This window comes from Lagenorhynchus albirostris, chromosome 4 (genome assembly GCF_949774975.1).
Source record: "Lagenorhynchus albirostris chromosome 4, mLagAlb1.1, whole genome shotgun sequence".
Taxonomy (NCBI): domain Eukaryota; kingdom Metazoa; phylum Chordata; class Mammalia; order Artiodactyla; family Delphinidae; genus Lagenorhynchus; species Lagenorhynchus albirostris.
Window position 1 is genome coordinate 22958000 of NC_083098.1, and position 14547 is coordinate 22972546.

At 37.4% G+C, this 14547-nt stretch overlaps 1 protein-coding gene across 5 annotated transcripts in view; it reads right to left on the bottom strand.

The window, feature by feature from the left end:
* Window positions 1-14547, bottom strand: part of INPP4B (inositol polyphosphate-4-phosphatase type II B) — a 728360-nt gene that overhangs the window by 102241 nt on the left and 611572 nt on the right. For all 5 annotated transcript variants that reach the window (XM_060147684.1, XM_060147683.1, XM_060147686.1 and 2 more), the window contains one exon: window positions 9747-9906. In XM_060147684.1, coding sequence (XP_060003667.1) covers window positions 9747-9906 — 160 coding nt within the window. The remainder of the gene's footprint in view (window positions 1-9746; window positions 9907-14547) is intronic.

Below are 14547 nucleotides of genomic sequence, written 5' to 3' on the forward strand. Positions count from 1 at the left end.
AAACAATAAATGCTGGAGAGGGTGTGGAGAAAACGGAACACTCTTGCACTGCTGGTGGGAATGTGAATTGGTTCAGCCACTATGGAGAACAGTATGGAGGTTCCTTAAAAAACTACAAATAGAACTACCATATGACCCAGCAATCCCACTACTGGGCATATACCCTGAGAAAACCAAAATTCAAAAAGAGTCATGTACCAAAATGTTCATTACAGCTCTATTTACAATAGCCCGGAGATGGAAACAACCTAAGTGCCCATCATCAGATGAATGGATAAAGAAGATGTGGCACATATATACAATGGAATATTACTCAGCCATAAAAAGAAACGAAATTGAGCTATTTGTAATGAGGTGGATGGACCTAGAGTCTGTCATACAGAGTGAAGTAAGTCAGAAAGAAAAAGACAAATACCGTATGCTAACACATATATATGGAATTTAAGAAAAAAAATGTCATGAAGAACCTAGGGGTAAGACAGGAATAAAGACGCAGACCTACTGGAAAACGGACTTGAGGATATGGGGAGGGGGAAGGGTGAGCTGTGACAGGGCGCGAGAGAGTCATGGACATATACACACTAACAAACGTAAGGTAGATAGCTAGTGGGAAGCAGCCGCATGGCACAGGGATATTGGCTCGGTGCTTTGTGACAGCCTGGAGGGGTGGGATAGGGAGGGTGGGAGGGAGGGAGACGCAAGAGGGAAGACATATGGGAACATATGTATATGTATAACTGATTCACTTTGTTATAAAGCAGAAACTAACACACCATTGTAAAGCAATTATGCCCCAATAAAGATGTTAAAAAAAATAATAATGTGACATCTTTATTATCGTAAAACTTCAGAACTGGAAGAGACCTTAAAAATTTGCAGATGATCTGTATTTTACCAACAAAGAAAGTGAGGTCCAGAGAATTTAAGCAATGTGTCAAAGGTCATGCAGCCAAATTAGTAAACTGTGGACTTGCCAAGTATCTTGGCTCTGGGTCAAGTGTTGTTTTGTTACATCATAATTCACGGCACAATTTTTAAGGGAAACAACATTAATTTTCTGGTAAGACTAAATGTTCAACAATGTCATAGGGTACAATTATTATTGGAGTTCAAAGTTTATAATAAAAATCTTTGTGTCATCTTTTATTTTTTACCAAGTTTTAATTTTAACTTGTAAGTGTATTTTAAAAGTTGTCTCACCTACTGACCTGTGAGTTTAAAAAAGCCTCATTCATTGATGTTTCTTTCCCAATGGAATTCTAAACATTCATGTGTAGAAATTCATGGACTCCAGGAATGTTAAGTACAAGTTCGAGGATATGATTTTCAAGCATGTATGCATAAATATGCACGTACACTGAAGATAGTCAATAATACCAAGAAAACCTAAGCATTTCTTGTCTGGTAGCAGTTATAGATCAAGGTGACTACGCGTTGGACTCTACTTGCCAAGAATCATGTTAGGCTCTGGAGATTCAAGAGCAAATCAAAAATACTTGGCATATTTTCTCACAGAGCCAAGACTAGTAGGGGAAACAATATTTAAAACAGCATTACCAATAAATCAGAGATACAGAGGCTGCAAACTAGTGGCCCATGAACAGCTTCATTTGGCCCTCACATGTATTTTATTTGGCCTTCCTCACATTGTAATAATTTTTAAAAAATCTATTATCAACCTTTAAAAAATTAGGATATTTTATATAAAAATTCAGTCACTTGAAGAATCAGAAGATGTGGTAAATAACTTTAGGTCCAGATTCCCCCATGGGAATGATTGGCTAGAGCTGTAGCAGTGGCCCTCTTTGTAGGGACATTTACTTCCTAGTTTGCTCCAGTGTCCATCAATTTCACCTGACTCATTCATGTTAACCTGCACGATGACTGTGGGCCTTTGTACTTACAACCCTTGTAGAAAGCATGATTCCATCATGTGCAGAATCCAATGAAAAATAAAATTGTGAGACTTTGGTTCAAAAAGCAGTAAACAAGCTTTTTTTTTTTTTCTTTCTTTCTTCCTCAGTGGTACCTCTCTCGGCCCATCATGGTGATTTCTATTTACTCTTTCAGTTCATAGTCCTTTGGGTATGGGGATCTTGCGTGAAGAGCTTCAAAGGCACCCAGACTGACCCTGACTCTCCAGCACTCACACCCAGGTCCCTTAGCAGGTGAGGGTGGGAATGGGAGATGGTCACTAGACTGGGACAAGGATGGGGAAGCTAGGGAGGCACTGGAGAACCAGGGAGACAGAACTGGAGATGAACCAAGTCTCCAAGTTCCAGGCATAGCCTTCTTTGCCCATTATTTACTTATAACACAAAGCTAACACTATTAAAAAAAAAAAGGCAAGATGGTGACCATAGAGCATTAAACCCAGAGCAAAGGGTCCTGCTGACTGAGGAATTCTGCGCACTTGCAAGTGGTCCCCCGCTTGTAACGCCAACTCTGGTCTGAAAGATCAGAAAAGGTGCCCCAGAAGGTGTGCAGACTGAGGCTGTGGACAGTAGAGGTGGGCAAACATTTGAAAGCCTGGCATTGAAAAGCACAAGGTGAGCTCTCCAAAGAGTCCAGTGTGGCTGGATCAGGAAGGTTGAGGTAGGGTGACATGAAGAAGATGGCAAAGCACTTGAAGAGGCAAGTGGGAGTCTGGGAATTCAGGGCCTTGTAAGATAAGGAGAAAACGTAACCAACAAGTGAAGCATTAGCTGTGACTACCTGGGAAATCATTCATCAAGATATTAAGAGCAAACATAAGGGCAAGTAAACACACATGCAAAACTGCTCTTAAAATTGAAGCATTCCTTGTCCAACAGTTATTCTGCAGACCCAGTTCTTTCTGACAAATTCAATCAGGGATCACTGTGCCTGGAAGGGAGGCAGGGATGGAAAGCTTAGCAAAGTGCATGTCACAGAAATGCGAGTGCAGTCAGTTTTAACTATTAAGGTGACTATTTCCTCTCTTTTCCCTCATTTGGTCTCCAAGTTGCATTTGATTTTCATCCCCTGGTGCTTCCTACTCCTCGGCCGAGGGCAATCTCCGCACCTCAAGGCTCTGTATTAGGGATTATGCTCATTTTTTCCTTTCTTTCTCTTTTCATTTTATCCAGTTTCATCTATCTATCCGCTGAAGACTCCCAAATGGATACTTCCTCTTCCACTTTCTTTATTTGTAGATGCTGTCTTTGGAAAAATCTCTGTGTATCTCCTTTCAAATACAAGTTGCTCAGCCACCAGACTGCAAGAATACGACGATGACTGAGTGTATTTCTAGATACAGTGCCTGGCATAGAACAGATGCTCAAATAATATCTATCAATTGAATGAAAGGATCTTCCTCTTTGTCTTCCAACTAACATGTATTTGGTATGTCTCTTCCATAAGGCTTAACACCATGAACTGTTTTAGATATATTTAGATATAATTGTGTCAACTGATTAATTGTTCTATTCATTACTTATTTCAGGTGTATTAGGAAGATAGCTACTTTGGCCAACCAAAGGTAAAGATAGGAAAAAAGATTGGCTAAAAAATGTGATTTGCTAAAACCTTGGATTTGTCCCTATTTGGAGTACGGGGAGGGGAACTTTTCAGACGACTGATCTTTGGCATTCGCTAGTCATGGATAATTGGTGATAAATTACTGATAAATTCTTGGTAGTTACCAGACAATTGTGTTAACTGGAGGCAGGCAGCGATAAACTAAAAGATGTGGGGGGAAAATAAATTCTCAGATCCCAAGGCATGTGCCTGCCAGTTAGAAGAAAATTATGAATTGGGGAAGAACGTGAGAATCAAGGAACATGAAAGTAACCAGTGGTACGTGAACTAATTCTGTGATCTCCAGGGATGTTTATCTCCTTTGTATGAGGAAGCAGTGATGACTTGAAGCCAGCATGGGCTCATCTGGGAAAATTATGGCACAGGAACTTCATCTCATTTTTGATAGGGCTTACAGCTAGGTAGATTAGAAAAACGTATTCAATGACATAGGGTATTTGGCCTTTCACAGGGCACTTCACGACACCTGTGTGAAAAACAGAGCAATACAGGCCATGCAATAACACAAATGGGCCAATACATAGCCAGATCAACACACATCCCCAAAGAGTAGTGATTAACAAGTGTATTTCAATGCATACAATTCTTTTTAGTAATATGCCTCAAGGATATATATTTATCTCTGTTTTCCCATCATTTTTATCTGTTACTTCTGCGAGTGGACAGGAAATGTTTCCAAGATGTGAAGAAAATAAACCAGAGTAGGGTAGGACAGTAGATATGATGGATGAAAGAAACAGGTATTTATTAGCATGTACTCAAAAGTGTACTATATTACTGTTGTGGGTTTAGACACCAATCTCTTCAGGAGAATTGAAATAGACTGTGTCTTAATCTCCTTGTGCTCCTAATATTTCACAATGTCTAGCACAGAGTGGTGCTTAAATATTACTTGAATTTTGAGAAGCCTGAAGGATAGGTCCAATTTAGCAGCGTTTATGGATTTCAATGAAGTTAATAGTAAGATACGACTGTCAAAATAGCAAATGTAAACTTAGATATCAAAAATAGAATAGTATCTAAAAGTAGAGAAGTGGTCCTCCTGTGTTACTCTGCACTTGATGCTAAACCTTTGAAAAATGACCAAAACAGTGGCAATTCAAAAAATAACATGATGGTTGCTTTCAGATATGTTAGGCTATAATGTGCAAAAAGGAAAGTAAATTTGTTCCGTTTGTTGTAAATGATTAGATCTGGGCTAGGGGGTAAAATTAAAGAAAACGTATTTAGATCAACATCTGGAGTGTGCCATTTTAGGACATAAAAAACGGTTTCTATCAGTGGAGATGTGTATCACAGGCTAGGGGAAAATTGGCAGATACTACAGATAAGCGTCTTAACATAATTTAGGAGGTTTAATTACATAATCCTTAAGGGCACATCAAAATCTAAGATTCTAAATTCACTGGTTTTATCGTTGAGTCCTCGATTTATTATGAAATTGAAAGCATGTGGTACTACACATACAGAAGATGCTTATAAGTATGTTTAAGTGTACAAAAAAATAAAAGGACAATCTTGTTTATTAAGAAAATATAGGAATATATATAAGCCATGGGAGTTTGGAACAGTTAATCTATTATTTGTGCTCAGAACAGTAGAGAAAGTTTTACTTCTCTCAGCACTATTTGTAGTAAGTCCAAAATTTATGAAGTAAGATATACTGCCAAATCCTGGATCTAAAACAAACAAAAATACCTTCAAAACTACAGGTTTAAAACATTATTAAATTGATACAGTATAAAAATAAAAATCTGCAACTTGAAAAGAGAAATATCTGCAGGTTATAGAGGAACATAAAAAAGTGAATAAATGTAGCAACAATTCAGAAGACCATCTGTTTAACCAACAAAGAAACACCAATTATGGTTATAATGTAAAAATAAAATGATGGTAAAGAAAGAAAAACTGACTGTCTAAAGGTTAATTATGAGATTTCAAAATGTATACCAGGGCTTCCCTGGTGACGCAGTGGTTGAGAATCCACTGCCAATGCAGGGGACATGGGTTCGAGCACTGGTCCGGGAAGATCCCACATGCCGTGGAGCAACCAAGCCCGTGCACCACAGTTACTGAGCCTGCGCTCTAGAGCCCGCGACCCACAACTACTGAGCCTGTGTGCCACAACTACTGAAGCCCGCGTGCCTAGAGCCCATGCCCCGCGACAAGAGAAGCCACTACAATGAGAAGCCTGCGCACTGCAATGAAGAGTAGCCCCTACTCGTTGCAACTAGCGAAAGCCCGCGTGCAGCAGCAGAGACCCAATTCAGCAAAAAATAAATAAATTTTAAAAAATGTATCCCAATATAAAACACAATAGTCAAAAGCACATGAAAAAATTTGACTAAATCCACTGATTAATTGATCAGAAATTGATCAAAATTAGTGTATTGACTAAAATTGATTAAAAATATCTGCAGAACTTAATTATAAGGAAAAACTAATCAAATGTGAGGAAAATAATCACTAATAAATGATGTGACAGCAAATCTCTATCAGTATTTAGCACCTTATATAGAACAATGAACTCTAGATGACTCAAATCACTCACTGAGTCAATTTATTAATTAACTATAAAAGGAAAAGAATGTAATGATTTTCCACCCCAGCTATGGGCTGGGGATAAATTTGGTGCTATTGAAGAAATGGATTTAATTACCAAAATAATTTTTTGAAATATAGTATTAAGTTATGTAATGTCAAGTCACAAATAATCAGATATTACAATATGATTTTTTCACCCCAAATGGCATGAAATCAGTGAAAATATTTAAGGCTGGGAAGTTAAAAGAGTGTTCACAGGTACTGCTGGTAAGAGTACCTATTGTTACAAAGAACCACCAAAATGTCCCAACCCACCCAGATGTTGGTTTCTAAACTCTATTCTCCAGTAAAAGAAACCAGAGTTCCTTGGAAAATAGCTGAACCTAGAGTTGGGGCAAATTCAGATCAGACTAGAGTAAGTCCCTCATGATACCAGAGAATAAGGGAGTGAATAAAAACGTAAGAAAGTAAGTAAGAAAGTATGTAGCCTGTAGCAGCAGAAGCTGTCAAAAGGCCACTGAGAGCTCCCAAGAGCTAACTCTAGAACAATTGGAGCCCAAAATAAATAATAACACTATTGGTTTGTAAACCAAAGAATAAAATTATTCACAAGTCCACACTGATATAAACAAGTAATTGTATAAATAACTACATTGGAGAGAAGGGGTAACTCTTCCTTACAAGATAATTCCACTTGTAGCAATCTAACTTAGGGGACAATTTCTGAGATGTAGTTAAAGATTTACATATTCAAAGATGCTTACATGTTAATTGCAGCATTATTATAATAATTAAATATCTAAAATAATGGTTTCTCTTTTGATGAATTAGTTTATAGTCATTATAATTTCACTATTTCCAGAGAATATTTATCAGGAAATACTCATAATATAATGACATGCAGGATATCAAGAAGAACATCTGTATTTATATTGTGCACTCCAGTTTGGTTACTCTGTGTGTGTGTGTGTGTGTGTGTGTGTGTGTAAACACAAGATATATTCAAATGTCTGATGGAAATAAAAATTGTATGCAATCCTATTTGTTTTCCTTCTCAAATTTTTAAAATTAGTATTTCTAATAAAAATTTAAAATACAGGTAAATTGAGGCACATATCATTAGTGAGTGTATATCTCAAATATCTTTGTCTGAAATAGTTTGGGGGGAGTAGTATAGGTAAATATGTGACTTTAGCTTGTTTGCTTTATATTAGTTCAGAAAGTCACTATGTATTAATTTCTTAACTGCATTGTTTTATGGGTAGAAACTGAAAGTGATTTTTCCCAACCTTAAGAGGAAGAGTAAAATAAGAATAATAAGCATTATTATTTTTATTATTTAATAAAAAGTTTTTATTAAATAACTGACTGAGCTAATCAATCCCATTCCAAATATGCAGTAACATCCATAATATATTTTAAGTATACTTGAGCACACACTCATTTGTAAGACGTCTATTTATCTTTGTTAAGCATCCTCTTTTATGTACCACTATCCTTGCCAAAACGTGAGTACTATACACAATCGTCTAACACATGAAATGTTAACAAAAGATTTAACTTAGAATTATTTGATAATACTATATTGAATAATTTTGAGACCAAAGTATAGATTTTATTTTGCACATTTAAATAGTGTCTTGTCTCCTAAAAATGTTTCTAACACAAAAAAGAACGGATGAAATAAACATGGATAATAAAATAGAAAAAATAAAATCAGTTACAGGGCACTGTGTTGTAATTTGACTCTAACCATGTAAAAAGCTGATCAAGTTGTGAATTCTACTTTGGGAGCAAATTCCACCTGGTTTTAGACTATATCCAAACAATGCTTTACATTCAAATGAAGGTGATTCATCTAATTTTACAGATGATTTATCTACCAAATGTTTTTACTTTTTAACTGGAAACTTTGATCGCACAGATACAATCTTCTGATAAAATATAAGATATGAATAAATGCATAATTTCAAATACTTTGGAACTCCATTCTCATCAATGAGAAGTTTTGGGGAACATGAAAACAAAAAGATGTGGCCAAGTTCAGTATCCCTTAATCTCTTAATCTTACTCACTAAAGATTATTATGCCTTGAACATCCATCAATGGACAAAACAAGTCACTAATATGGATTCTGCTTCTTTACCTCATTTTCCAGAGCACAGCACAGTGTCTGGCTCATCACTGATGGTCAATAAATATTCAATTAAAGAACACTGAAGTATACTAGTTCCTTTTGACGTAAGTTATGGCAGGCTTTCATTTTGATTCATGTAAAGTTATGGACCTGGACTAGTTTCATTAATAAAACTGATATTATTTTTAAAACATTATAGAAAATCAGAAAAAAACCTGATATTATTTTTTTTTCCTGATATTATTTTTAAAAAAATCCCCATACACAGTTAGATCAAGTAGAACATAAAGAACACCAGTGTAAACTTCCCACCTACATAACCGTACTCTAGAGGATTAGGACCATCTACAGTAAGCAAACTTTAGAAAGCCATTGTTTACAAAAGTGATTTGAAAATGGTTCTACTGTTAATCAGGTGATGAAAGATTGATGTTTCCCATAATTAAACTCCTGATGAAAATGTGAGTAATGAAAAATCAGGAAAACAAATTGAGAAAACAAATTGAATTTGATAAGCATCCACATTTTATTATGACTCATTTTCCTTAAGGAAAAGGAAAAGCAGATTTTGAAAGAAGAGGATAGGGCAACACTTTTTCTTTCCAAACACTTAAGCATCTAGCTGGGACCTCTCTAAGAGCAGTTCTTACCATCATAGAGAAATGCAGGTATCTGTCTTAGTTTTTGTTGTCAAAATTAATTAAGTTAACGAAAAATTTTAACAAAAGAAGCCATTTATAGGGATGCAACTGTAGTGAAAATTTTAATTATCATGTTTGCTAGTCAATAAGCCATACATTTGAAAGTATCCCTCTCTCTATATATATATGTGTGTGTGTGTGTGTGTGTGTGTGCGTGCGCATGTGTGTGTGTGTGTGTGTGTATCTACAGAGACTAGACACCCACATGTGTATGCATATGTATGCATCTGTGTGTGTGTGTACATATACATATATATCCATGAAATTCTAGACCCTGTGAAAATATGTCTTTGGAATAACACACAAAAACATTCTTCTTATACAGAATTAAAACTTCTTATATGTTTTTGAAATAATTCACAAAATCACTCCTCAGAATAAGGCAAGGAACATTTTTATCATACCGACTTCTTTTCAGGAACCATTTTGAGATACTGTGTCCTGAGATCCCTCAAAGTTTCTAAGCGTTTTCAGATGCTTGTTTTTCTTCCTAATACAATTTTGGAGGAATGTGTAAAAGTAGATTAAACTATGTCAGACTCTTTAAAAGAAAACACTGTTCTCCTTTCAAGAGGGCTTTTATGAAGCAAAAACAAAACAAAAACGAGCATTGCAAGCAGTTCTGAAAACACAACTGTGATGCAATTTGATAAATAGCCTTCCATCACCCCAGCCAGGGCAGTGGAAAAACACTCTATCAGCACTTTCATCTAAGGCACTGCTGACTCCTCTTTTTCGATCCCATTGTATCTTGGCTTCCTCATTTTGGTTACTCGTCAATGACCGGAAAAAAAATGATTCCTTACCCTGTGGATGAGTTATGACGGAGTCCCCTAAAGAATGGCCCTTTTCTCCATCTTTGCCGCTGCCATCGTCTCCTTCACCGCTGCCGTCTCTTTCAATCAGTTTATCCACCATAGCAATAATGCAGTTCAGGCTCTTGCCCACGTGGGCCCACACCCTATCCTGAAAAAAGCATGAGTATCACTACACATTTTTATTGCAAAACCGAGATCAGGCAAAATCAGATGAATCCACCTGAGAGCAGCAGGTAGAGGAACAAATCATAAGGATGCAGACTGAGCAGCTCTAATACCCCCATTAATTTGGCCAAATTATGGATAGACAAGAAATCTACTTTCTCCTAATAAAGAATAATTTAAGTGTTGTGAATCTTTTTATTTAGTCCATTATTTTTCCGCTGTCATAAAGCAATGATGAACTACCGAACGGCATGAGTCCATAATTGAGCACCAGTTACGACATTTTACACTGGAGATGTCTATTTTCTTTATCAATAATTAGTAAGAAAGCAGAGATACACCAATATTTTTAAAGAATGACCGCCGCTTGCATTCAAACTTCTTGTTTTTCTTTTTATTGTGATAATATATACATAATGGCAAAGTGGACCATTTTAACCTTGTGGCCTCTCCTGTTGCGGAGCACAGGCTCCAGACGCGCAGGTTCAGCGGCCATGGCTCACGGGCCCAGCCGCTCCGCGGCACGTGGGATCCTCCCGGACCGGGGCACGAACCCGTGTCCCCTGCATCGGCAGGCGGACTCTCAACCACTGCGCCACCAGGGAAGCCCCATTTTAACCGTTTTTAAGGGTACAGTTCAGCGGCGTTGAGTACATTCACATTGTTGTGCAGTCACCACCACCATCCATCTCCAGGAATTTTTCATCTTCCCAAACTGAAATTTTGTACCGTGTAAACATGAACTTCCCATTCTTCCTTCTCCCCATCCCTGGCAACCACCACTCTACTTACTGTCTCTAAGGATTTGACTGTTCTAGGTATTAGAAGTTCTTAAACTGTGATCTTCAGATCACTTCTAACAGAATGACTTAGAGAATTAAAATGCAGTTCCCGGCATGCCACAAGTCAGTCAGAACAGCTTGGGATTAACATATACACACTACTATATATAAAATAGATAATCAACAAGGACCTACTGTATAGCACAGGGACCTCTACTCAATATTCTCTAATAACCTATATGGGAAAAGAATCTGAAAAAGAACAGATATATGTATATGTATAACTGAACCACTTTGCTGTACACCTGAAACTAACACAACATTGTAAATCGACTAGACTCCAATATAAAATAAAAGTCAAATTAAAAAAAAAGAACCATTGGGAACTCTAAGTTGAAATTTCGAGAAGCTCTTCAGGTGCTTCTGGCCACACTAAGTATGAGAATTTCTACTCAATATTATGTGCTTCATCTGCATAATAAGTCACTTTGGCTGACGTAAGTCTAAGAAGCAGCCCCTACCACTAGGGAGCCTCTCGGTCACTGGTCACTAATCTTCCTAAGTTCTGATTAGCAACCATTTCTGTCAAGGGCAACACAGAACACTGAATTTTTTGAGTCCTAAAAATTTCTATTTTTAAGAATAAAGATTTTAATATAGTTATCATCGTGGTAGCCAATCATTCCTGGCTTCCCTTCTTGCTTCTCTTTCCACATCATTCAGATGGAGGCACTGACTCCCTATCTGTGAGGTTAATTTTATGAATCCACCTGACTGGGTCACAGGATACCCAGGTATTTGGCCAAACGTTATTTACGGGTGTGTCTGTGAGAGCATTTGCAGATAAAATTAGCATTTGAATTGGTGGACTCAATAAAGCGTTTTGCCCCCTTCCCCCAAATGAGGGTGGGCATCATCTAATCCACTGACAGCCAGAGTAGAACAAAAAGGTAGAGGAAAGAGAAATTTGACCCTTTCTGCTTAATTGTTTGATCTGGGACATCAATCTTCTGCCCTCGGTGCTCTTTTTCTTTTTTTAATAACTAAAAAATTAACCTTTATTTTTTGATATCATTTATATCCAGTCAGTTTCCAAGTTTCTTCTACTTGTTTTTGTTTATAGCTGATTTGTTTAAATCCAGATCAAAATAAGATGTATGTGTTACATTTAGTTAGTAAATCTCTTGTCTCCTTTTTATTTTTTTTAAATTTTTTTACATCTTTATTGGAGTATAATTGCTTTACAATGGTGTGTTAGTTTCTGCTTTATAACAAAGTAAATCGGTTATACATATACATATGTTCCCATATGTCTTCCCTCTTGCGTCTCCCTCCCTCCCACCCTCCCTATCCCCCTATCCCACCCCCTCCAGGCGGTCACAAAGTACCGAGCAGATCTCCCTGTGCTATACGGCTGCTTCCCACTAGCTATCTACCTTACGTTTGGTAGTGTATATATGTCCATGCCTCTCTCTCACTTTGTCACAGCTTACCTTTCCCCCTCCCATATCCTCGGTGCTCTTGATTCTCAGGCTTTTAAGCCCGGACTGGAATCTACACCATTGGCTCCCCTGGTTCTCAGGACCTCAGATTCAGACTGAACTACACCTTCAGCTTTCCTGGGTCTCTAGCTTGCAGATGGCAGATCGTGGGACTTCTCAGTCTCCAAAATTGTGTGAGTTAATTCCTTATAATAAATGTTAATAAAACTCTTCACATATATGTATATATATATACTTATGTACATATATATAAATAATTTCCTATTGGTTCTGTTTGTCTGGAGAACCCTCTCTAATACATCACTGCATATGAACCAAATGGAGTCTTAGTGCTTTTCCTGCATCTTGCCATAAAGGAATCTTTCAGTAGGTGTTTTCTCTGTAACAGAGCTATTTCAGGCATATAGAATAGCGTTTAGTGCAAAGATAATATGCAATTATACTACTTTCTTAGAGGTTTATATTTTTTTTACTGAAATGTATTTTTTTAGCTAAGTTAATTTTGTTAGTTTGTAAACATATAAACTACTTTTGGGTAGGAGTAATCTAGGAAGAAAGAACTACATTTGAATTTAGATTATGTGACGTTTGTCTTGTAAAGACTGAGTTAAGTTGAATAATTCAACCACATTAAACCAAATATGGGGGTGTACAGATATGCATACTAAAGCTGAGGGGGAAAGAGGGTTTAGTAGAAAAGCAGCACATTCAAAGTTAGAAAAGGTCTGCCTATGTGACATGCTACCTATGATACCTTGGGAAAACCACCTCATTTCTGGGGACCTACAGTTGGTTCATCTACAGTTTAGAATGATGATTCTTGCCCTGCTTACCTCGCCATGCTGCAGTGAGAGGCAAATGACATGGTATCTATGAAAGTGCTTGGTAAAATTATTGCAGTTTGGCAAAATCGCGTCCTATCCTTGCTGGCTTTCCTAAATGAATCAAGCTTGCTTTCTATAACCCTCTAATCTTGAGTATAAAGTATGCTATTAAACACAAGTAATCAACAATTTTCCCCTAAAGGAAGATCTCCTTTCCACCAAAGAATTAAAAGCACTTTTCCTCTGCTATTAATTAAAGCAATCGTCTCCATAAATTACATGATTCTCTGCCTATTGTCTGAGAAAATGAGGTAGAAACCTCTGACACCTAAAAAGCTCATTACTTCCGGGAGGAAATGCTGGAGAATGGCAAGCAAGCTGAGGACGTGACATCACTCATTGGAATTTGGTGAGGAGTCTGTATTCCAGACCATATAACCAAACGAACTGGCTCTCATTCTGAATATGCCTTAATCACCACCATCACCTGCATCTTTCAGGCTCCTAAATTGAAAAATGAAGCAACTCTCTAGCTAATACTGGGAATAAACTCTACTACTGAGGGGAAAAAGGGGAGAAGTTTTCTCTTAATTTTCCAGATTAGCTTTGTATAGGAGATAGGTTTTCAACTCTCTTCCTGTTACCCACGTTGAAAGGAACTTATTTTGATCAAAGACAAGTAGTATTGCATGCTGTCTTTCTTGTGTAAAGGCATATAAGGGATGGATCACTGCTCTTAATCACATCTTTGAAGACTGTGAACATAACGGTATATAAGAAGATGATTTTACATTCTACTCCTATACATTGTTCTTCTTCCTTCGTAGATACCTCGGGTCACAGGATTCCACTGGGAGAAAAAGTAACCTTTGCAGTCAGTAGACGCATCTTGATTGCCATGAGGAACAAAGTCAAGCATGTTCACTGACCAAAACCAACAATCATATAGTAAAGGGTTATGTGGTAAATGGCAGCAAAACATTTAAGTCATGAAAATGCTTGCATGACACATGAGCTGGGAGTATGTTTGTTGGGGGTGAGAAATAGAGCAGTTTCTCATGCAACACTAATACATGATTCATGCATAATCAAATACTCTATTGGAGGCACACGCAGCAGCAGACCCCAAGCAGACTCATGCTGTTCTTTGTCTTTTGGAGATCAGATCCTGCCGAGCTAGTGGTGAGAGAACACTGAGCTTTGCCAGACACTGCTTCCTTCTCTTTTATGGCATCAACAAAGTAAAGTCACTGATTTACTTTTCTGTCTCTCACATTTGACTATGACTCATTTGAGAGCTGTGTCCTCACTACACTGCAGAAGGCCTGGAAGAAAGGCAGAGAGAGAGATAAAGAGGGAGCAAAGGATGGAGGAGGAGAGAGAGGACTCCAACCCAAAGGCAGATTGAGGGTTGCTGTTTACATTCAACTGGTATATGAACATTAGCTAACTTAACTCTCAAAAACCATCACATAAGGTCAATGTTATTGACTTAGTTTTTAGAGATGAGGGAACT